At 40.2% G+C, this 24181-nt stretch overlaps 1 protein-coding gene across 7 annotated transcripts in view; it reads right to left on the bottom strand.

The window, feature by feature from the left end:
* The window catches only part of SLC25A21 (solute carrier family 25 member 21), a 519679-nt gene that overhangs the window by 42270 nt on the left and 453228 nt on the right, over positions 1 to 24181 (bottom strand). For all 7 annotated transcript variants that reach the window (XM_025271366.3, XM_025271363.3, XM_025271362.3 and 4 more), the window contains 3 exons: positions 18287 to 18353; positions 10405 to 10464; positions 6240 to 6347 (listed from right to left, as the gene is read on the bottom strand). In XM_025271366.3, coding sequence (XP_025127151.1) covers positions 6240 to 6347; positions 10405 to 10464; positions 18287 to 18353 — 235 coding nt within the window. The remainder of the gene's footprint in view (positions 1 to 6239; positions 6348 to 10404; positions 10465 to 18286; positions 18354 to 24181) is intronic.

The following is a 24181-nucleotide window of genomic DNA, read 5'->3' as shown; positions in this document are numbered from 1 at the left end:
GAGATGACTGCAATTGTGTGGTAGTTTGAGCATTCTTTGGCATTGCCTTTCTTTGGGATTGGAATGAAAACTCACCTTTCCCAGTTCTGTGGCTACTGCTGAGTTTTCCAAATTTGCTGGCATATTGAGTGCAGCACTTTCACAGCATCATCTTTTAGGATTTGAAATAGCTCAACTGGAATTCCATCACCTCCACTAGCTTTGTTCTTAGTGATGCTGCCTAAGGCCCACTTGACTTCACATTCCAGGATATCTGGCTCTTAGGTGAGTGATCACACCATCATGGTTATCTGGGTCATTAAGATCTTTCTTGTATAGTTCTTCTGTGTATTCCTTCCACCTCTTCTTAATATCTTCTGCTTCTGTTAGGTCCATACCATTTCTGTCCTTTATTGTGCCTCTCTTTGCATGGAATATTCCCTTGGTATCTCTAATTTTCTTGAAGAGATCTCAGTCTCTCCCATTCTATTGTTTTCCTCTATTTCTTTGCATTGATCACTGAGGAAGGGTTTCTTATCTCTCCTTGCTATTCTTTGGAACTCTGCATTCAAATGGGTATATCTTTTCTTTTCTCCTTTGCCTTTAGCTTCTCTTCTTTCCTCAGCTATTTGTAAAGACTCCTCAGACAACCATTTTTCCTTTTTGCATTTCTTTTTCTTGGGGATGGTCTTGATCACTGCCTCCTGTACAATGTCATGAAACTCTGTCCATAGTTCTTAAGGCACTCTGTCTATCAGATCTAATCCCTTGAATCTATTTGTCACTTCCACTGTATAATCATAAGGGATTTGATTTAGGTCATACCGGAATGGCCTAGTGGTTTCCATACTTTCTTCAGTTTAAGTCTGAATTTTGCAATAAGGAGCTCATGATCTGAGCCACAGTCAGCTCTAGGTCTTGTTTTTGTTGACTGCATAGAGTTTCTCCATTTTCAGCTGCAAAGAATATAGTCAATCTGATTTCGATATTGACCATATGGTGATGTCCATATGTAGAGTTATCTCTTGTGTTTTTGGAAGAGTGTGTTTGCTATGACCAGTGCGTTCTCTTGGCCAAACTCTGTTAGCCTCTGCTCCGCTTCATTTTGTATACCAAGGCCAAACTTGCCTGTTACTCCAAGTATCTCTTGACTTCCTACTTTTGCATTCCAGTCCCCTATGATGAAAAGGATATCTTTTTTGGGTGTTAGTTCTAGAAAGTCTTTAGGTCTTCAGCTTCAGCTTCTTCGGATTAGTGGTTGGGGCATAGACTTGGATTACTATGCTATTGAATGGTTTGCCTTGGAAACGAACAGAGATCATTCTGTCGTTTTTGAGATTGTACCCAGGTACTGCATTTTGGACTCTTTTGTTTACTATGAGGGCTACTCCATTTCTTCTAAGGGATTCTTGCCCACAGTAGAAGATACAATGGTCATCTGAATTAAGTTTGTCCATTCCAATCCATTTTAGTTCACTGATTCCTAAAATGTCAATGTTCTCCCTTGCCATCTCCTGTTTGACCACTTCCACAGGACCTAATTCATGGACCTAACATTGATTCATGGACCTAATTCATGGACCTAACATTCCAGGTTCCTATGCAATATTGTTCTTTACAGCATCAGACTTTACTTCCATCACTAGTCACATCCACAACTGGGCATTTTTGCTTTGGCTCTGTCTCTTCATTCTTTCTGGAGTTATTTCTTCACTCTTCTCCAGTAGCATATTGGGCACCTACCGACCTGGTAGTTCATCGTTCAGTGTCATATCTTTTTGTCTTTTCATACTGTTCATGAGGTTCTCAAGGGAAGAATAAGTGAAGTAGTTTGCCATTCCCTTCTCCAGTGGACCTGGTGGCTCAGATGGTAAAGTGTCTGCCTACAATGTGGGAGACCCAGGTTCGATCCCTGGTTTGGGAAGATCCTCTGGAGAAGGAAATGGCAACCCACTCCAGTATTGTTGCCTGGAAAATCCCATGGACAGAGGAGCGTGGTAGGCTACAGTCCATGGGGTCACAAAGAGTCAGACATGACTGAGCGACTTCACTTTCTTTCTTTCTTTCTCTAGTGAACCATGTTTTGTCAGAACTCTCCACCATGACCCGTTTATCTTGGGTGGCCCTACACAGCATGGCTCATAGTTTCACTGAGTTAGATAAGGCTGTGGTCCAAGTGCTCAGTTTGATTAGTTTTCTGTGGTTGTGGTTGTGGTTTTCATTCTGTCTGCCCTCTGATGGATAAGGAGGCTTATGGAAGCTTCTGATGGGAGAGTCCGACTGTGGGGGAAACTGGGTTTTGTTCTGATGGGCAGGGCCATGCTCAGTAAATCTTTAATCCAAGTTTCTATTGATGGGTGGGGCTGTGTTCCTTCCCTGTTGTTTGACCTGAGACCAAACTGTGGTAGGGGTAATGAAGATAGTGGGGACCTCCTTCAAAAGGTCTTATGCACGCACTCTTGTATTCAGTGCCCCTGACCCTGCAGCAGGCCATTGTCGACCCATGTCTCTGCCGGAGACTCCTGGACACTCACAGGCAAGCCTGGGTCAGTCTCTTGTGGGGTCATTGCTCCTTTCTCCTGGGTCCTGCTTTGTAAAAGGTTTTGTTTCTGCCCTCCAAGAGTCTGTTTTCCCAGTCCTATGGAAGTACTGTAATCAAATCCCACTGGCCTCCAAAGTCAAATTCCCTGGGGATTCTCAGTCCCTTTGCCAGATCCCCAGGTTGGAAAATCTGCTGTGGGTCCTAGAACTTTCTTAACAGTGCCAGAATTTATTTGGTATAATTGTTCTGCAGTTTGTGGGGCGTCTGCTTGGCAGCTCTATGGTGGGGTTAATGGCGACCTCCTCCAAGAGGCCACATGCTGTGTCACCCAGATCTGCTGCACCCAGAGCCCCTGCCCATGTGGCAAGCCACTGATGACCCGTGCCTCCATGGGAGATACTCAAACACTCAAAGGCAGGTCTAGCTCAGTCTCTGTGGGGTCTGGGTCCTGGCACGCACAAGGTTTTATTTAAGCCCTCCGAGCTTCTCTGTTGGGTATGGGGTTTGATTCTAAATGTGATCTCGCCCCTCCTATTGTCTTGCTGGGGCTTCTCCTTTGCCTTTGGCATGGGGTATCCTCTTCTTCTTCTTTTTTTTTTTTTTTTAGCCACAGCTAGTAATTGACTGAAAAGGCTAAAAATGAGCTTTGTTCACAACCTCCAGGTGAGGTGACCATGAAGATTGATGAAGAATACATGCTTACTTGATATGACTCTTCTGAAGGAAGAACATATTGATTGAGGCAGAACTCTTTCCAAAGTGGCTTCAAATGTTTTTAATTTCCTCTCAAACTTCTGCTGCTACATGTACTTTATTTACAGTAAACAGATAGCCAACTACTACTGTTTATGATAACAGACCTCATTTGAGTTTAAAGACCTCAGTAGGTACTGAAACTGGGCTGCCTGCCCTTAAGAATTTAGGCTAAATGGACTGTATTGTCAGCTGGGAATGACCTAAGGGAACCATTGCCCAGTAAGCTGTTTTCGCACCCACAACTGGAGTGGGCTGTGACTATTAACTGGAACATATCTCAAGATAGATCTATTTCTTAAATCTTAAGGGTTTATAGGATCAATTTACATCTAGAAATTGTTATTGGTTGAGTGCCTAAAATGTACCAGACTCTGTTAAGACCTTTGTGTATATTATCACATTTGCTGTTGTTCAGTTACTGAGTTGTATCTGACTCTTTGTGACCCCATGGACTGCAGCACACGAGGCTACCCTGTCCTTCACTATCTCCTGGAGTTTGCTCAAACTCTTGTCCGTTGAGTCGGTGATGCCATCCAACCATCTCATTCTCTGTCATCCCCTTCTCCTCTTGTTCTCAATCTGCACTTGCCCAAAATGGTGCTGCTAAGCTGCTAAGTCACTTCAGTGGTGTCCAACTCTGTGCGACCCCACAGACGGCAGCTCACCAGGCTCCTCTGTCCCTGGGATTCTCCAGGCAAGAACACTTGAGTGGGTTGCCATTTCCTTCTCCAATGCATGAAAGTGAAAAGTGAAAGTGAAGTCGCTCAGTCGTGTCCGACTCTTAGCGACCCCATGGACTGCAGCCTACCAGGCTCTTCCGTCCATGGGATTTTCCAGGCAAGAGTACTGGAGTGGGCTTCCATTGCCTTTTCCAAAATGGTAGTTGGTTTTAAATGACTAGATCTGAAATTTGCTATTCTTATCATGTCACTTCTTTCTCTCAGTTTTTTTTGGTAGTAGGCATAGCCCCATTACTTTATGTTGGGTGACTATGCATTACTTTTCAATTTGATTAATATTGCCTATAAAGTGTCACCTCTGATCAGCTACTGATTCCTGATAACTGCTGGAAATAAATGCTGACACCTGTGACCTACGTGATCCCTCTGTTACTAAGTTCTGATTAGTTGATGTCATATGACAAACATTTTATAAGGAACCTAATAGATTGTGTTTTGTCTAAGTAAATGAATTCTGAATGCAGTTTAGTGAATTCTGCAAAAGAAACAACACGAAACAAGTTCCTTTCTCTCCCCAACTTAAAAAAACAGCTGTATATACACCAACAGTTTATACAGACCACACTCGGTCGATGAACTAGGAGCACGTGCACATGCAGCATTCTTGTGTCGGCTGCAGGGGCATTTAATGTGTTCTAGCAAGGCCTTGGCACATGCAAAACATAACCAGCACTTACATGGCCTCAGTGCAGACCTCCTTGAAGGCAGAGGAGAGAAAAAGAACATTAGGCGTGAGTAGGGGGTGCTATGATAATTTGTTATTTTCACTCCTGTGAATGCTTCTTGGTGCTCTGTCCCATTTTGTGTTTCTCTACTTACATGCTGTCTTGATGAAGGACTGCAGTTGGAAGGCCTGTGTATTCTTTTGCTCACTCCTTCCTGCCCCAAGACATGCTTCCCAATTGGTAAAATGGGACACTGAATGCGGAGCTCCAATTCTCCTAGCTGGTAATTCTCCCAGTCTAACAAATCAAATTTTCCTTGAGCAGATTCCAGAGGGGCCGTCTTAAATGCTCCTATTGATAGGACATTGGAGAAGTGTTTCTTTTTATTTCCTTCTGGTCCCTGCCATCTTTTCCCATCATTCAAGGAAGAATAGAGAAAAAGCAAAACAGAAACAGAGTAGGGCAATACAGGGATTTTCAGCCTTTTCTAAAGTGCTGTGTATCTCTGCAATTAGCACAACCTTTTGAAACTTAAAAAAAATCTCCCTTAATTAGGACTGACCTCATCTGAGGAGCTGTAGCAGCCCAGCCCTGTCCTCCGTAGGCCTTGGAAGCTAAGGTGAGTAGGGCTCTCTCTCTTTCCCATAGCTCTGCTCAGGAAGCTGCCAGAGAGCTCTCAGGCAGTATCAGCAGACAGGAAGTGGGGTGGGAGTGAGCAGGGTCTCCACCCATTAGCAGCTGCTTAAGTGGTAGGCAGGGGAGCTTTTCTACGGAGAAATTCAGGTCAGCAGATCCTCTAGACCAATTTATACCACATGCTACCCAGTTGTGGAAGTGAATTCAAATGCTAAGAAAGGACCTCAACTGCCAGTCTCCTTATTTTTTTCCTACCTTCGGCTTGGCACCCAAAAGAATAAAAGAAGAACAATTGGACTTGGTGGTTTAAAGGGAATTATTAGGCAACTGGAAGGAAGTGAAGGCAGCACAGACCAAGGGAATCTGTCTTCATGGAACATCATGTACCAGTGATTAAATGTCAAGACCCATCATTGTCCAAGTGGTGACGTCTACACAGGTTTAGTAACCCGCTCATTCAGATTTAACCAAAAGACAAGCTTGACAGATTATCAGAATCTTTGGGGGAAGGCAGTGGGTGGAGTGGGGAATGGAGTGAAGTAATTTTGAAAAAATGATTTCATAATTTTATTTAAAAAAGCACAACAATATTATCACCCCAGCGGTTTTTGCTAGTCTATTCTAGTAAAATGTGAAATAGAGGTTTTGCCAAAAGTAGAGAAAATATTTCCAAATAAGTCATTATATATTACATTACAACTCTAAAATAAAAATGTCTAAACATGTTTGTCCATCAGACTTTAGTGCTTTTTTGTTAGCACTTTCCTGTGGAAGAATTTGACTTTTTGTTATGCTACTTCCTTAACAATAAGTTACTATGGCTTTAACAAGTGGCTAGGAGAAGGGTTCATAATTTTATACTATATACTGAAAAATAATTTTTTACATTCCCTCAACAATAGGAAAACGTTAAATGATTACCTCTGTAAATCTGTTCCGATTGGCTTGCAAGCCAACTTTTACTACCTCAAAAGGGTTGACCACGATGGCTTCTGTTAGTCCAGACCCCAGTCCAGCAACAGCAAATGTCTAGAAAAATTAAGTCAATCAATACTTTAAAACAAGTTATCATGTGTATGAGGTTAAACATCTTACTCATTACACTATGCAGCTGAATGTTATAATGAGAATGGAGAAACTCACATAAATGTACCATATACCATTACTAAAAAGCTTTAGATCTTGATTCGATGCTGACAATTCATGAGGCAGAAATTACAGAAGCCACAAACCACATCCTAACAATTCAAAATAAAACGTCAAAGCCCCATCAGCAATGACTTTGTCCTTTAATGAAAAGCAAGGTTGTTTTATGTATTTAAGGTGGATACTAAAACATCTGCACATGTAACAACTAAGAGTTTGACTTAGTAAAAGGAGAGCTTCGTTTTTAAACAACTGCTTAAATACATTTAGCGAGCATATAAAAAATTCAAGGGGCAAAACCAGAAATAAAATGTTTATAAAAAGCTAAATTTCAGGTAACCAAAGAGTATAGTTGAAAATATTTAAATATATAGCCACATTCTTAGAGTCACTATTCTAGGAAGTTAAGAAACAAAAAATCATTTTAAAATTCATCCTTTAACTGTTTATTCAAATTGAGCCCTATTCTTCCAGACCTAGAAGCTGAGGGATAAAGGTTGAGGTCAGAAATTGCTAGGTTGTCTTGAAGGGCTCAAATAAAATCTAGAACATTCAGCAAAAGGTAACTGCGTCTCAGGTTATTTTCTACCTGTTAAGAATTTCTGCACTAGGAAAGACCAGCTTTTAGAATTTTCTTCTGAATAGAATGCTGAAGGGTTTTTTTTTTTCAGAAACTTAAATAACTACAACTATTAAAACACACACACTTGGCAGGAAAACAAAATAAAACAATGTCTCAAACCTTCAAACAGATGCTGGAAAAAATAATTCTTTAGTGCCGAAGCTCTAACTCCAGGACAAGTTATACTATTATACAACTAGAAGAAGAAAAAAGCCAATGAAGAGTAAAGAACAGAAGCTCTTATTAGGAGTCTGTAATAGGAGACTAAAAGAGAAAAGGGAGAAAACAATGTTCTACATCCTTAGAAGGGGAGGCAAGATGGAACCAGGGCAGGATCCAGAGCCAGGGGATCTGGGTTTAGGTTCTGATTCTGCCGTCTTATTGGCTGTGTGACCAGAGCTGGAGGCCGAAATCAGCCTGCACCCTATTTGCCAAGTGGGAGTTCTGGAAAGCCATTAGTCAGGAGAAAGGAGCACCTTTTCATAATTCACACAAAAACACCATGTGTGTCAGCCGCAATTCTATATAAATAACTGAATCTTTTAAAGACAATGTGGTACATACAATGGAATATGACTCAGCCATTAAAAGAATGAAATAATGCCATTTGCAGGAACATGGATGGACTTTGAAATTACTACTAAGTGAAATGTGTCAAACAAAGACAAATCTCATAGAACATCACTTATATTTGGAATCTAAAAAAAATGATACAGAACTTATTTACAAAACAGAAACAGATTCACATACTTAGAGAACAAACATTATTACCAGAGGGGAAGGGAGGAGGGGAGGGATAACTTGGGGGTTTGGGATTGACATGCACACATTCAGTTCAGTTCAGTTCAGTCACTCAGTCGTGTCCGACTCTTTGCGACCATGAACCGCAGCACGCCAGGCCTTCCTGTCCATCTTACTATATTTAAAATAAAATGCCTTTCCATGAAAAAAAAAACAATGAATTTTTTATGTCACAGTTTTCTCATCTGTAAAATGGAGACTATAATATCTAATCTTTGTATTTAATAAGATTATTATGAGGGTCAAAATCATGTGTGAAAGCGTCTTGTAAATTGCTGTTACTGTTACTAAAAACCACTGTTACGGTTGCACAAAGAGGAAGAACAAGATTTTACACAGATTTCAGGAGAGAATAACTAACAATGTTTTCTTTTAATGCCCCTTCATCGCAATTTTAAACATATCTGTATAGGGTAACAGACCAAATATTTTATTCATTTATCTCAGACCCCCATCATGGAAGCCAAAAGCAGAAGAAAAAGAAAAATACTAGTCCCAAACTCTTCTGACTGAAAAAAGCTAAAATCCAGATGTTCAGGTTTTTATTACTACATGCAACCTTCCAAGTAATTCACTTTTTTGTTCTTCTATAAAACTCAGCTACATTTGCTGTCAGAACTAGTGTTCAGCAGTCCCTTGTCAAAAGAATTGATCAGCTATCAGCATATCATGTTACTCAGGTTGTTCCAGAGACAGGGGTAACTGTCAGGTTCCCAGCCTCCCAGGCTTTTCATGTGAGAGCACCAAGGGACATTTAACGGCAGTTTAAGTGTCTAGCTGTATCAAAGAGAAACTGAAATAAATGAGTTCAAGAAAAGAGAAAAACTGTATACAGTTTGCATGAATTCAGTGAGAGGATCTGGAGTGGCCAAATGCTTTTCTTTTTGAGTTATCGAGAAAGAAGCATGGTCTCTCACATGGTACAGATGCTCTACCCATGAACACCCAGCTGACCCTCTGGAAACCATCCTCTTTTTAACAAGATGTTTCCAAAGTGAAGGGAGACATTCAGGGAAGACAGTGAGGAATTAACAAGAAATCTCAGCTAATTTTAGGACTCATGCTACTACTTCTCCTTCCATGAGAGGCCTCCTCACAGCCCCCTTGTTTAAGCAGGAGCCTGGACCAGAGGTTTCCTTGTCGTAACACAAAGCAACACTATTGGGTTTCTTAACTGGCGCCTTCCTAGAAAGGCAGCACGTATGATTTTTTTTTTTTAAATAGCAGCTAATTCTTAATCAATCTTTGGTGTTGTTTAGTTGCTCAGTCATGTCTGACTTTTTTGTGACCCCACAGACTGTAGCCTGCCAGGCTCCTCTGTCCATGGGATTTCCCAAGCAAGAATACTGGAGTGGGTTGCCATTTCCTTCTCCAGGAGATCTTCCAGACCCAGGGGTAGAACCCGCGTCTCCTGCATTGCAAGCTTTACCGCTGAGCCACCAGGGAAGCCCAGTGAATTACCGCTTCCCTGGTGGCTCAGAGGTAAAGAATCCCCCTGCAATGCAGAAGCTGTGGGAGGCACAGTTTTGAATTCCTAGATCCAGAGGATCCCCTGGAACATGGCAACCCACTCCAGTATTCTTGCCTGGAGAATCCCATGGATAGAGGAGCCTGGTGGGCTAGGATTCATAGGGTCGCCAAGAGTTGGATGCTGAAGCGACTGAGCATGCAAAGTAATTAAAGAGCTGAAGCTCAGAACGCCACCCCTTTGGCTGAGTTCTGAGGTGCATTCCATCAGGTAAACTGGAGGATGGAAGGTACATTGTAAGGCACATTCGTAGAGGTTGGAAAGCACGTTGTCACTTGGAGGGCCAAGGTAGATTTAGTTTAGTTTAGTCTTGTTTTGCAGATTTTGAGGAGAAATTATCGCACTGGCTCTTTCTGGGGCTCTCGCTGCACTGATACTGATACAACATACTTGGCCAATGTAATTTAACTTGTTTTGTGAAAAGCAACAAAATCACTAAGAAAGAAAGGAGTGGTATCTACAAATGTTCAAATCACCAAATGACATTTATGTAATAGTTGATCTGACATTGTAAGATCACTATTCTCCCCAACTATAAAAGGCCCCTCAGTGTGCATCTGACCACAGAGTGACCTGAAGTCCTATACTTACTACAGCTTGAGCAAAAGCTGGAAAAGTGACCTGTTAGGACATAATTTTAGGTACATTGACTTTCACATAAATAGATATGTGTAGTATGTATGTAAACACATGCATTTTTTGGGTTTAAAGGAGTCTTTGACAAATGTACCCTTTATTTTATATTCTTGACCATATCTCATATGGGCCTTTCCACACATATCATTATTATCATAAATTCATCACTGGGAGCTATAAAATAGCCAAATTGTGAGTTATTAGGAAGATGGCTTTCAACAAGTAGCTGAACATTGAATAACTCAAATTCATATTTTAGTAGCTGAGCTTGGGGAATCAAAAGGGTTTTTGTTTCCAGATTTTGCTTTATGAAATAACACACACACTTAAGTATAATAAATACTCTCACTTACCAATGCTGGTGACAGTGACACATATCCAAGCAATTTCTTGTACTGCTCAAAGGTGAAAAACTGTGAAACAAAACCAAACCCAGAGATTTATAACAATTTCCTGCCACAAACCTTTAAATTGACTCAAATTTCTTTAGTAAATCATTATATTCACTAGCAACTTAAAAAATGATAAAGCATCGAACACAGTTTTTAATCCAGTCTCGGGTAGTTGCTATTGAATCTTACTTGAACATTCACATTTTTAAATGCAGCTATAATAACCTACAGAAGAGCTGATGGAATCCTTTATAGCAGTAAATGAACCATACAGCTGCCATTTACCATGACCATTTTCAGTTTCCCTAGACATCAATAGACTTCTTTTTATGGCAGTGATTCAAAATTATAGGCATAGAGACCTGAAGTCTTCGGTCTCTTATGTTTTCTCTATGACCTGCTTTCCCAGTGAATGCCCAATTTTCTAACCCCCTTATAAAAGACACCCACTTCTCGGCTGTAACTCGCATTTATATTGCTGTGTATCTCTACTGTTCCATGGGATTTCTAAACACTCAATAATGATGAAGATGCCACGATAAACTAGGAAAGGACCCAACAAGGACACATCTAATCTGTCCCCTGCCTGAAAGTAAAACTATCTTCAATCTGAATGAAGAAAGACAGCTGTTTAATCTTCCCTTTAAAATCTGATGATGATGATGAAGATTTTTTTGGTTCTTTCAATAGTTGATGTTTAATATAATTTTCTCTGTGAAGGGATTTCTATGGAGGCAAATCTAATCAGTCACTTTGTATAATATGCCCCAAATAAATTTTTCTCCTCTCTTTCTATGCTATGCATTTTGGACAACAATCTGGTTGAACATGATGTTTTGCTCCTGCATTCTCTGTTAGGTACCCTGCCAAAATCACCGATAAAACACACTCTTAGGTCCTGCTAGGGTCTGATTCTCAAGACTACAGAAATGGCATGGGCATTTTATGGTCTTAAATGTCTTCTACTCTATTACTTTACAACCCAGTACAATGGAACAAGAGAAAAATGTAGATTTGAAAGCCAGATAATATTCTGTTGTTAGAAAGAGGTAGTTACACGTAGACGTGGCTCTCATGAATCTTCGGGCAATTCAAGGGTCTTTACGTCACCAGATAGATTGATTCTTTTAAAGACTCAGGAATGATTTTTGTGCTATGGTCCTTTAGATCAACTATGGATGTAGACTTTCATAGAGCAGGAATTCATTCTTTCACTGATTTGACAAACATTTCTTGGTTCACACACTGGGGATGCAGCATAAACAAGGAGAAACCCCTGCCTTCTTGGTTTAACATTCTAGTGGATGGTAAATACCCTGAAACTATCCTGATGTTCAACTAGTAACACCAGAAGCCACTACAGCTTTGATGATAGATGTACTAGAAATGATTAAAAGGAAAAGGGTTATGGTCTTGGGTTTAAAAAATAATTTGTTTTTCTTTCTCCTCAGGGTCATCATCATAACAATTCTTTGATAATCACTTTATGTGGATTTTGACATGAGCAGTCCTAGGTTTGAATCCTGACTTAGCTCTGGAAGCATAGCTTGACCTTTCTGACCTTGAGGACACAAGACTTCACTTCTAGAGTAGTCCTTAAATAAAAGAACCTGAGGAAGATTTCTTGACAGTCCCGGCACACAGGAGACTTTCAGATAATCTTAGTTTCCATTTCCTTTCTTCACTTTGGGACTAAAGGGACCATAGATCCCTTATTGACATGGATCATTCACGAGAGCCTGCTGTGGTCCAGGAAACATACTAAGGCCTTTGCACATGCTACTGCATTTAATCCATATGACAGGTTATAGCGCAAGCATGATTCCCATTTGTTGATATCTGTCCTTCAGCTAGTGAGTCAAAGGATTGAGGTTTCTCACTACGTCCGACTCCAAAGCCTGAGTTTGCTCTCAACCACTATACTGCACTGCTCACTGCTGAGCCATGACTTTTAGTGGTTTGGGAAGAGATTCTCTGTGCTAGAATTTTCTTTCTGCTGAAATCTTCTTGCCTTCCCTGACCCTGGAAGCTGAGTTCCTTAAGGCAGAAGATTTCAAACTTTTCTGACCACAAACTAGGTAAAAATTATTAACCCAACTCAGGTACATACATGCATGCAGCACACACTCACATTTATAACTGAAACAAAACACTGCTGTAAAACAATGCTTACCCCTTCACTATGTGTAATGCATTCTCTTTCTACTCTATTTCATCAGAAATTTTTTTCTGGTGACCCACTAAATTGATTTCAGAGTTCACAGGTCATGGCCTATATTTTGGAAACATGCTCTAAGGGGTCCATGTGAGTTCAGGAAAGTTCTGGGAGAGGATGGACCTCGCAGAATGCCTCACTACCTTGTTCCCTTCCAGTGTGAGTATGCATTTTTTCTTTCTGACTTTCTGCCATGAAAAGAAATTATAGACCAAACAGATCTCGAAGAAGTGTGGGAACATGGACTTGATGTGCTGGGCTGTGCTTAGTCGCTCAGTCATGTCCTACTCTTTGTGACCCCATGGACTGTAGCCCATCAGGCTCCTCTATCCTTGGGGATTCTCAAGGTAAGAATGCTGGAGTGGGCTTCCATGCCCTCCTCCAAGGAATCTTCCCAACCCAGGGATAAAACCCAGGTCTCCTACACTGCAGGCTGATTCTTTACTGACTGAGCCACCAGGGAAGCCCAAGAATACTGGAGTGGGCAGCTTATCCCTTCTCCAGGGGATCTTCCCAACTCAGGAATCGAACCAGGGTCTCCTGCATTGCAGGTGGAATCTTTACCAGCTGAGCTACCAGGGAATCCTGGACTTGACCTGTAACTCTAAGCAGTTCTCACAGGGAATTCCAAGTCCACACTTTAGGGCAATTCTAGGCTTTTCATTTTCCCATCTCTAAAACTGTTAAAAAAAAAAAAAAGAGAGGCTACCACTAGCTGGTTGGTACTCATCAGCAGTCTGCCTGGAAGATTCTGGTTATGGCTGGGATGAAGTGATTCAGGTTCCTGGCAATAAAGAAGCCTCCTAGATCAGTGATAAGTTGCTAATAGATTAAATCCAAAAGTAATGAACAATATATATTACATATTCTAATAAACAAATAGTGCTTTGAACTTAAAAAAAACTTGTTTTAATTTCTACCTTTGCAATCAAAGTCTAAATTACTGAATATAAAATAAAACAATATCTCAAGAAAGCAAAGATTAAAATATTTTAAAATGGATTTCCAACAATATTAAAATAATATAATGTCATTAGAATGTGAAACCCATTATTAGCTAAAAATATTCATTCATTCAACAGATATTTATTGAATGTCTCCCATGTGTAAAGTTTAAAAGATATTATACTAGACTATATTCTTAAGAACTAGTAGATTAGTTGTTATTTTAATTCCTTTCTATGCAGCACTAATCCTTTATTGCCTTCATAATATTTAGTCAGAGAAGTGATAAAGTTACTCTATCACATAAGATATGAGATTACACTCTTCAAGGATGAAATTAGGAGAGTCAACATGTTGAAGCTCCAATACTTTGGCCACCTAATGTCAAGAGCTACTCGTTGGAAAAGACCCTGATGCTTGGAAAGATTGAGGGCGGGAGGGGAAGGGCCTGACAGAGGATGAAATGGTTGGATGGCATCACTGGAAATAGCGAAGGACAGAGGAGTCTGGAGTGCTGCAGTCCATGGCATTGCAAAGAGTTGGACATGATTTAGCAACTGAACAATAACAACAACATGTAGTAATGTTACCTATTCAAAGTCATGCAAATGTGTACTAAAGAGTTTTGAAAACCTTTATAGTCAGTCAAGGTTTGGGGAATCTTGAACATAAAATCTGGAATCCAAATTACTATGGTATACATAATCTATCTACCGGAACCTTGAAATTGGTAGTCTGGTTGGGAGAGGGGTTGGACCTGGAGGACAGGCTGTGTGGTCCCTGGAGAAGTGTCAGGCTGTGGTTGGACAGGGGAGGTGAACACGGTTTGCCTGGGTGACCCAGCCCTCTGGAGGGTACTTTCATTGCTCACTAAACAATCTGGTGATTAAGCTGACCTCCCAGATCATCTGTTCTGAGAGGCAGTTACATTACAGGGAAACAGTCGGATCCATTTGGGTCACACTTTTAACAAGTAGGCCCTGAGAAGTGCCCAGACTAGGACTGACTATTCCCCATCACAGAAGCAAACCCTTCTGGGTACCTCTCTCAATGCCCTATACATTTTGAAGCCTCCCAGTTTGGTTGGTGGTAACAGGCACTATTCCCAGTCCTGTGTGACTGCTGGCACTGTTCTGCGAATCCTTTCAACCACACTTTCCAGGCCTTGCTAGTTTCCTCACGTGTGCACTGGTCAGCGGGATACTGGAGGTGTCCCTCTGCAGATCTTAGGTGTCTCTCTCTGTGCAGATCTCTCTTTCTCTGGTGCACTGTCCTGTGAACTCTAGATGTCTTTCCCTCCCAGCCTCTCAGCTCTTTCTCAACCCAGGGAGTCCACTGGTTGAGACAGTCAACTGGATTTCTCCTGTGTATTCCTGAGCTGAGAACTCAAGGCAGTGAATTGGGCAATTTGCAGGGCACATCTCATCTGTTTTGCATCTCAGGTATGACTCTCCCTCTTTGTTTCATGTCCAGGGTCTTAAAAATATTCTGGTTTCATATATTTTGTTCATTTTCTGTTTTTGCTGTTTCAGGCAGCAAAGTAAATCTGGTCCCTGTGACTTCATCTTGGCTGGAAATGGAAGTCTCGGCCTTTCGGAAACTCTGAATAGTAGATGTGGGAATTTGGGGGAACAGGACAGGAATTCTCCTGTTATAAAGTAATAAATTTTCTTTCTGTTTCTTGTTACATGAAAGTGAAAGTACTATTCGCTCAGTTGTGTCCAACTCTTTGTGACCACATGGACTGTAGCCCTCCAGGCTCCTCTGTCCATGGGATTCTACAGGCAAGAATACTGGAGTGGGTAGCCATTTCCTTCTCCAGGGAATCTTCCCAACCTAGGATTGAACCCTGGTCTTCTGCATTGCAGGTGGATTCTTTACCACTGAGCCACCAGGGATGTTCCCGTTACATATGTTTCATTTATTCATTGAATATCCATGGAACATCTACTTGTAGGCACTGTGATAAGTGTAAAGGATACAGTGGTGAACAAATAGACTTCACAATATATAATATTTTGTGAGTTTGGTTGGCATTAAGCAGTCCTTGAGAGTCTGACCATGAACTGATGGTGTTTCCGGACCTGTGATGCTTAAAACTAGATCCTGGAATCCAGCATGTATTGCCTGCCATCTCTGAGCAACCAACTGGTCTCTTTCAGAGGTCTTCATTTCCTTTTGCTAATTGCAATACTAATTCTGTCTCTATTTGTGAAGGGGAGTTTCATTTATTTAGCATCAATGAATATTATTATTTTAATGCTGAAATTAATTTCAAATAATAAAGTACAGACAACAATTATGTTTCTAGACATTGTCTGTTTCTCTCTATACACATATACATATACAGACATAATTTCAGAGACCATATATACATATGTATACGTGTGTGTATATATCTATGGCCTGAATATTTTTTCAAAGTAAACTGTGATGGCATATACAATAAAGCAGTTTATGATGTATGAAATCGTTGCAATCAGATGATCATTTTCCTCACAAATCCTAAGATAAATATCTATAAAAGGAATGTTTTCATAAATTGTGTTGAAAAACTGGTGCTATCCATCTGGCAAAGATACACTTAACTCAAAGTCATACTTAAAAAGCCAACATACTTACCATATGTCTCAATAATTTTAAGGTAAAATCTACTTGAAACAAGATGTCTGGGACACATACACCATATCCAGTTGCCCAAAAGTTCATCTGTTAACCATTGTTCTGGCAGGGAGCATTGTTTTTTTAAAGTAGAGACTAGCTCAGTTTTGTAAAGCTCAACTTTTTTTTTTCTTCCATAAAAGACTGCTCAACATTGATAAATGTTAATCCTCTAAAAGCTTAAATTGTCTCCAACATATAATATTAAGGAAAAATATTCCAGGAAAAACTGTAATTACAGTTTACTTTATTTATACATGTAAAACTCTGAACAAATGAATATATTATTCCGTGGAGACAAAGTGACTTTCCTTGAACAGGAAGTATGCTCTGTTTGTTTACTTGGGCAATCTTTTATCAAGTGAAGCCATTTCATAATTCAATTCAGCCCTCTTGCGTACTTTGGTGAACTTTTTCCAGATTCTCTATTGCGATTCAGATCCTTATAATGAAATTTGTAGTGAAGTAATAATATAAAGTCACAAAAACTATGGCAACGAAGAGGTGAATTTATAGAGGAAAAATGTTTTAAAGCTTTGCTTTCTGCACTCTAGACTGGAATTAAATCCTATTAAATCTCCATTTTCACATGAGTAAAACTTTGGTGTCTGTGTATATATGTTGGCTTTTTTTTTAATCATAATTTTTAACCCAGTCATCTTGATTAACTGAGTATAAAGTATAAGCTGCTTTTTCTTACCTTTCAGGAATGTTGGGAATACAAATTGAATAATGTGTGAGAAAAAAGCTTTATGTCATCAGTTGGAAAGGAAGTCTTTAAGTTTACGTTATCTTTATTATGGAAAGACAGAGCTGTATTTGGTGATGGCAGTGGTGTGGGGGAGGGGCAATGCCATCAGAGTCACTGTGATCAGGACTTCTGTCTGAAAGAACCTAGAAAAAAGCATGATCAGATTTATTTCTTTCTCCTTTGGAGGTCCTGCTAGATCAGGAGGCTTCCCCAGTGGCTCAGCTGGTAAAGAATCCGCCTGCATTGTGGGAGACCTGGGTTCGATCCCTGGGTTGGGAAGACCCCCTGGAGAAGGGAACAGCTACCCACTCCAGTATTCTGACCTGGAGAATTCCATGGACTGTATAGTCCATGGGGTCACAAAGAGTCGGATACGACAGAGTGACTTTCACTTTCGCTTTCCCCTGGAGGTCCTGCTAGATCTCCATGTTCATATCCAGATACTGAACCAGCAAGGAGTACATAAACCTCCATAGGTGGGATTTCCCTGGTGGTCTAGCGGTTGAGACTTCACGTTTCAATGCAGGGGTTGTGAGTTTGATTCCTGGGCAGGGAGTTAAGATCCCACATGCCTTGTGGTCAAAACACCAAAACAGGAAACAGAAGCAATACTGTAACAGATCCCGTACTTTAAAAATGGTCCACATTAAAAAAAAAATCCTAAAAAAACTCTATAGTTCTGTGGTTAAAGAATGGAAATCAATGTAGTAGAAGCATTGATAGTAATTTTGTGAAAACAAGTACAGAATATTTTAACAGAGGAGACCAGGGTGGAAAAACGAAGTTAGCACACCAAATAAATGTGTTATATAAGAATCACACACAAAGAAATATATTGTATTAGTTCACTCTATTCATAAAATGAGAATGATTTAGGGAAGGTTTATCTACCTCTCCTCCCTCCTCTCCTGTCTCTCTCTACTAGTTATTGCTCCAAAGGCAAGTTTACGAATTGCCTTGAGAAAAAGTCCAAGCTCTTTTGTGGCTGCTGTGGTTTGATTACATGAATTTCATTTACCACTGTGCTTTCTGTGTAATTTCACCATTAGAAGGGAATGCTTTTACCTGGAGAAAGAAATCCATAAATCAATATAGCAATATTTGAGAGAATGACCAAGTCTAATTATGATAAAAAAATATGATTTCTATATAAAAATTTTAGTATTTCACAGTTAATTCCCATTAATGTCCCATAGCTTATTGTGGGATGTGCTAATAATGCTGAAGCACTAAGCTCCTTTTCACTTGATAGGAAGGCATATGTTGTTTACCTTTACTGCTCTTTTTGGTGTTTCAGCCAAGATGGGTGGTAGAATCCCCTTGTAAAAACCGAACAACCTATTGGAGAAATGAAAAGATTTATGTAAGTAAGGAGGGCTTCCCAGGTGGCATGGTCTCCTGCCAATGCAGGAGATGCAAGAGACGCAGGCTCAATCCCTGGGTCAGGAGGATCCCCTGGATGAGGAAATGGCAGCTCCCCCCAGTGCTCTTGCCTGGGAAATTCCATGGACAGAGGAGCCTGGCAGGCTACAGTCCATGGGGTTGCAAACAGTTGGATATGACTGAGTGACTATGCAAGCACACACATATAAGTAAGGGAATTAAGATGGATAAAGCAACTTATCTTAAAGTATTCCCAACTATTCAAAATAGCTCATTAGTCACGAAATCTTCCTTTGTTTTAATGCTAAAGTGGAGAGACTATGAATTCTACATTTATATGTTATATGACATTCAGAAGAGGAATAAATGATGCTGATATTGGAACCCCTTAGGTAAGCTGCTAAAGATAATCATGAGTTGTACCTTAAAAATAAACTCAACCCTCCTTAATCTAAGGAATCTTTATTTTCTAAGTTGTGTGGTTGGTAGCCTTGAGCTCTCTACCATCTTGTATCTCTTCCCGGTGGTCACCAAATGAAGTTAAAGCTACACCTGAGCCCACCAGACTAAAACTTCAGAGGCTAACCAGGTGATGAAACCCTCAATTTTAGCTTTACTAACATAGGGGAAACTAACAAACTATATGGCTGTGAACTAGGGCTCCTAGCCCTGTCCCCAATCAGTAATAATTTTTTTAACTTCCTTGATGGAGATGAAAGAAGGTCAGGGAGGGCTAAGTACAGAGACATGTTCCTGGCAGCAGAAGTATCAGACTCTCCTGGAGGTGGTGTGTGCATGCTCAGTTGTGTCTGACCGTGACCCTATGGGCTGGAGCTCACCAAACTCTCCTGCTGATGTGCAATCTCACAGGGCATGGGACAGCTGTCGTTTTCAATATTGACATGTGGTCACATATTCAGACATTTTTAGGAAAAAAAAGAATGAGTGCCATATGCCTATAAGTTTTATAAAAAGTCACCATTTATTTCTCATTAAAATTTAAGATTCAAAATCTTAAATTTGTCTGCCCTGGAATCTTTACACACTCATGTACACATATATATGTTATGAGGGTATGAAAGTGAAAGTCGCTCAGTTGGTGTCTGACTCTTTGTGACCCCATGGACTATACAGTCCACAGAATTCTCCAGGCCAGAACACTGGAGTGGGTAGCCTTTCCTCAAGGGGATCTTCCAAACCCAGGGATCAAATCCAGGTCTCCCACACTGCACATGGATTCTTTACCAGCTGAGCCACAAGGGAAGCCCAAGAACACTGGAATGAGTAGCCTATCCCTTCTCCAGTGGATCTTCCCAACCCAGGAATTGAACCGGGGTTTCCCGCACTGCAGGCAGATTCTTAGTAAACTGAATTATCATAAGGGTATAGTGTAAATATATATGTAGTATGAAAATATTTCAATAAGAAAGAATATTCTGCATCATTTTCTGAAATAATCAATTCCCCTGGTGATCTGGTAAGTGGCTATAGATAAAGGTAGGACTCAACCAGTCCCTATTTTAGGATAGCCACTTAAAATCCTAGAGAAGGCTGGACTCTGATTAACCCATCAAACTTCACTCCAGCACTCTTAAGTTGGGTTCTGCTTCTAGCTGTGCTCTGGAACAAAAAAGTTAAGAGTTTATTCAGACTAACCCACTGTGGCACTCAATCCAACATGGCAACCTCTTGCTCTTCCTCAACACACTGGCTTACACAGCGCCTTCCAATGAAGGGAGCAAAAGGCTCATCTTACAGCTTCTAATTGTTAATCCCTTGAGGGCTGCTGTTCCCTACAGTGCTTACCCCAGAGTCGTGTGTGTGTGTGTGTGTGTGTGTGTGTGTGTGTGTGTGTCTGCATGTGTGTATGTAAACAGGACACAAATATTTGTTAAGCTTACAGATTTTATGAAGGGAAAGAAAAGAGTCAAATGATCCCTTAATGCAGGCTTACTCTGCCTGCTGTTTTCGACTTAATGAATAACACTAGCATTTGTGTTAATATAAAGGAAGTAAAGCAGACGTGCTTTGAAGAACTATGGGAATTCATGAATTCCCCCACTTCCTTTCCATTTCAACTACTGAGGCCTGAAATTTACTTGGAAAATTTTAATACTCTTTCTAATTTGAATTTCATTATAAATTATTATATAATTTTCAGCATGAGAATGACTCTGCCTAGGATTGATCTTCCTAAAAGATAAATGTGATTTTCTTCAATAGAAGTTCTACATTTATAATAAAAGACATTATTAGTTCTGTTCTTTTTGTGCTGTTTTTTTCACACCTGGAAGATTATGCCTGGTTATGGCGGAGGCGGGGGGCAGGAATGAAGAACATTTAAGTAAGGAAAGCTTTTGGAACAGAGTGTCCCTGTTAATAGAGGTACTTGAAATCCCATGCAACAGAGAACAGATATAGGATGAACAGTAGCTCAGCTGGAGAAGAAAGATCTTAGGGACAAACATCTGATGAATCTTTTGAAAAGTGAGCATGTAGGAAACAGATTAGACTTTTCTGTTTGTTTTCAGGTGGAAGCAACAGAGAAAGACACATTTGTGGCTCAGTAGGAGCGTGATACAAGGAAGTACTTCTAACGGTCAGACCTGTCTAAACATAGACTGGACTCTCCTGAAAAGTGGTGTGTTCCCTTTGGAATGTGGTCAAGCAGTGTGGATGACCACTCCTCATGGATGCCAGAGATGGATGTGCACAACAATGGAAGGACTTCATGTGTCTCAAGGTGGGTTTACGCCAATCCTCAGATTTTGTTATTCTAAGAGAAAGAACAAAAAACACAGAACAGCACATTTCTGAAAACACACACTCGGCATTACTTTAAACTTTTGCCTAAAGTGGAGCACTACCTTGCTGAAGGAGGACAGAAGTCTTATAAGCAACGCAGAAGGTCTTCATTTTAAAAATGATGAAAGAAAATATTAAAAAGAGGTGTAAGGCAGAAGGGAAGAGAGGCAGTTGGGACAACCATAAGGATTTAATCTGGAAAGAGCTGGGAGGTCCAGAGCCCTCTGCTTCATGCTGGTGATGCTTCCGCGATGTGCCCTCTCTCTTTCATGTGCAGTCATCCCTGCTCCCTCACCAGCTCCAGCTAGCTCGTCATCCTGAACTCTCTAACGGTGAATGAACAGCTTTGATGGGAAATTCTCAAGGACCATAGGCAGCAGTTGCTGACAAATGAGAAGTGAGAATCGTCTACTTCCTTGCATTATTTTTATAGTACATCCATGCAATAGTGGGTATCTATGGCATAGCCAGGCTGGCAACTCTTCTGTTGAGAACTGTCCCACCCAATTTTTTTAAACTACTAGAACCCATATATTAGTACAATCTGATAGTGCTTGTAGGCAGCTTGCTGAATGGATCCAAATGGTACTCCATTTCTTTGTTCCTGTTAATCTGATCCAAGTAGAGTTTTTCTCCAGGATTTTGGAATTGGAAGTGAAAAGGTCAGCCTTGCTCTGTGTGGTTGAAGCTCTAAGATAATAAGGCTAGAATATTAAAAGTAGTCATGTTTTCTGTCATTTAGGGAAAGTCAGTCTGCAGTGATAAGAAAGAAGGAAGCCATCATTCAGGAAAACAAAGAAGCAGGATGCAGAAGTTCTGGTACTGTAAGTGTGATTCTGTGGCCAGGATTTCTTTAAGCCTCGTTACATCTTGACCCTTCTTGAATACTGACATTTCCCTTTGCTTTTGATTCTTTGAGATACCCGGTAATATCTATAATAAATTCCTTTATTTACTTACAAACCAAAGTCCTGGATCCAGAAATTGGCCTCTACAGTCAATGTGACTGTTGCTGTTCCTCCGTACTGTGGCCTCTCCTATGAAGAGCCTTTGGTCCGGTAAGAGTGGCACTTGGGCCAATTCAAAGAGTCACACCCAAAATGTGAGCAAGAATGCAAATCAAAACTACAATGAGCTACCACCTCACACCAGTCAGAATGGCCATCATTAACAAGTCTACAAATAACAAATGTTGGAAAGGATGTGGAGAAAAGGGAATCCTCCTACACTCTTGGTGGGGATGTAAATTGGTGCAGCCATTATGGAAAACAGTATGAAGGTTCCTCAAAAAAAATGAAGATAGAGTTGCCATATGATCCAGCAGTATATCCAGACATATCTATAATTTGAAAAGATACATGCAGCCCCATGTTCATAGCAGCACTATTTACAATAGCCAAGGCATGGAGACAGCCTAAATGTCCATCAACAGCTGAACAGATAAGGAAGATGTGGTACATACAATGGAATATTATTTAGTCACAAAAAAAGGATGAAATAATGCCATTTGCAGCTATATGGATGGGCCCAGAGATTATCATGCTAAGTGAAGTAAATCAGAAAGAGAAAGACAAATACCATATGATACTGTTTACATGTGGGGCTGAAAATATGACTCAAACAAACATATCTATGAAATGGAAACAGATTCATAGACAAAGAAAACAGACTGTGGTTGCCCAAGGGGAAAGGGGGTAAGGAACGGAAGCAGTGGGAGCTTGGGATTAGCAGATGCAAGCTGGTATATAAAGGATGGATAAGCAACATCTCACTGTATAGCACAGGGATCTATATTCAATATCCTGTGATAAGCCAGAATGGAAAAGAATAAGAAAACAAAAATATGTAACTGAGTCACTATGCTGTACAGCAGAAATGTAAAACCACTATACTTCAACAAATTATTTTTTAATGTCTGAGCAAGAGAATGTGGGCAAGGCCTTAAGCTGATGACTTATTTTTTTGACTTGATTGATAATTACTGGAAGTTTTCCTAGTGTAAAAGTATGACATACAGATTCTAAAAAACAAAAAGGACTGGTAATGTCTTATGAAGAAGATACTCTTTTTGGCTAAAAAACTGATGTTTATACTCTCATGCACTGTTCATTCTGCCAGTTGTTTTTTTTTTTCTGTGCTCATGTAGTCTTGGTTTGAAATACAGGGCATGTAGCTTATCAGGACAATAAGCAAGGAAGTTAAGAGATTTGCAGCACTCATATCAACATGCTTCAACCTGCTTACTTCTCAAGAACCAGATTGACACATTTCGTCTACTCCCTGAATGAATGGAAAGTGAGATTCTAATGTCTGCTGAGAAGACAGTAAAACCACTACTGTGGTTTTAAGTTTTGACCCATATTAAGCCATTTGGGGAACTCTTCAGAAGAGATACAAGAACCAGTTCAAGACCTCCTATAAAACTGCAGTATGAACAGTATGAAAGACCTCATATTTTGTTTCTCAGAGCTGTTACTTCTCAAAATTATGAGTTTGATGTTAACCACCCTGTGTAGGAAAATGTTAACTTGGTTGTGTATCAACTTTTATTAATACTGTTATAAGTCAAAATAGTCAAATGTGGTGAATGCTTAATGTGGACTTGCCACTCTGTTAAGAATAAATATATGAAGGCATGTGGACATATTTTAATGCCATTCAACTGTCACAACAATCCTTCCTTTGAAGCAGGAATGATTATTTTCTTTATGTTGCAGATGAACCCTATCCTCACAGTCTCTCGTCCTTGTCCACAGTCCTCGGTGCTTGTCCACTGAGATGTAGAGGTACCTCAGTTTTTCTTAAAATAAAACTATTTTTACAAGCACATTTGAAAAGTCAAGTTATTTCTATTGCAAAAATGTCTTGGCATTTCTTATTTTAGGAGAAGCAGTTAAAAATCAGATTTCTATTCTACTTCCTTTCTCTTTTAAAGTCATATGCAACACTTCCTGCATAACTGATAGATCTGGACTGAG

This window comes from Bubalus bubalis, chromosome 20, assembly GCF_019923935.1.
Source record: "Bubalus bubalis isolate 160015118507 breed Murrah chromosome 20, NDDB_SH_1, whole genome shotgun sequence".
Lineage (NCBI taxonomy): Eukaryota > Metazoa > Chordata > Mammalia > Artiodactyla > Bovidae > Bubalus > Bubalus bubalis.
Note: the sequence above shows the minus strand (reverse complement) of the source record. Positions and strands in the feature narration are given on the sequence as shown.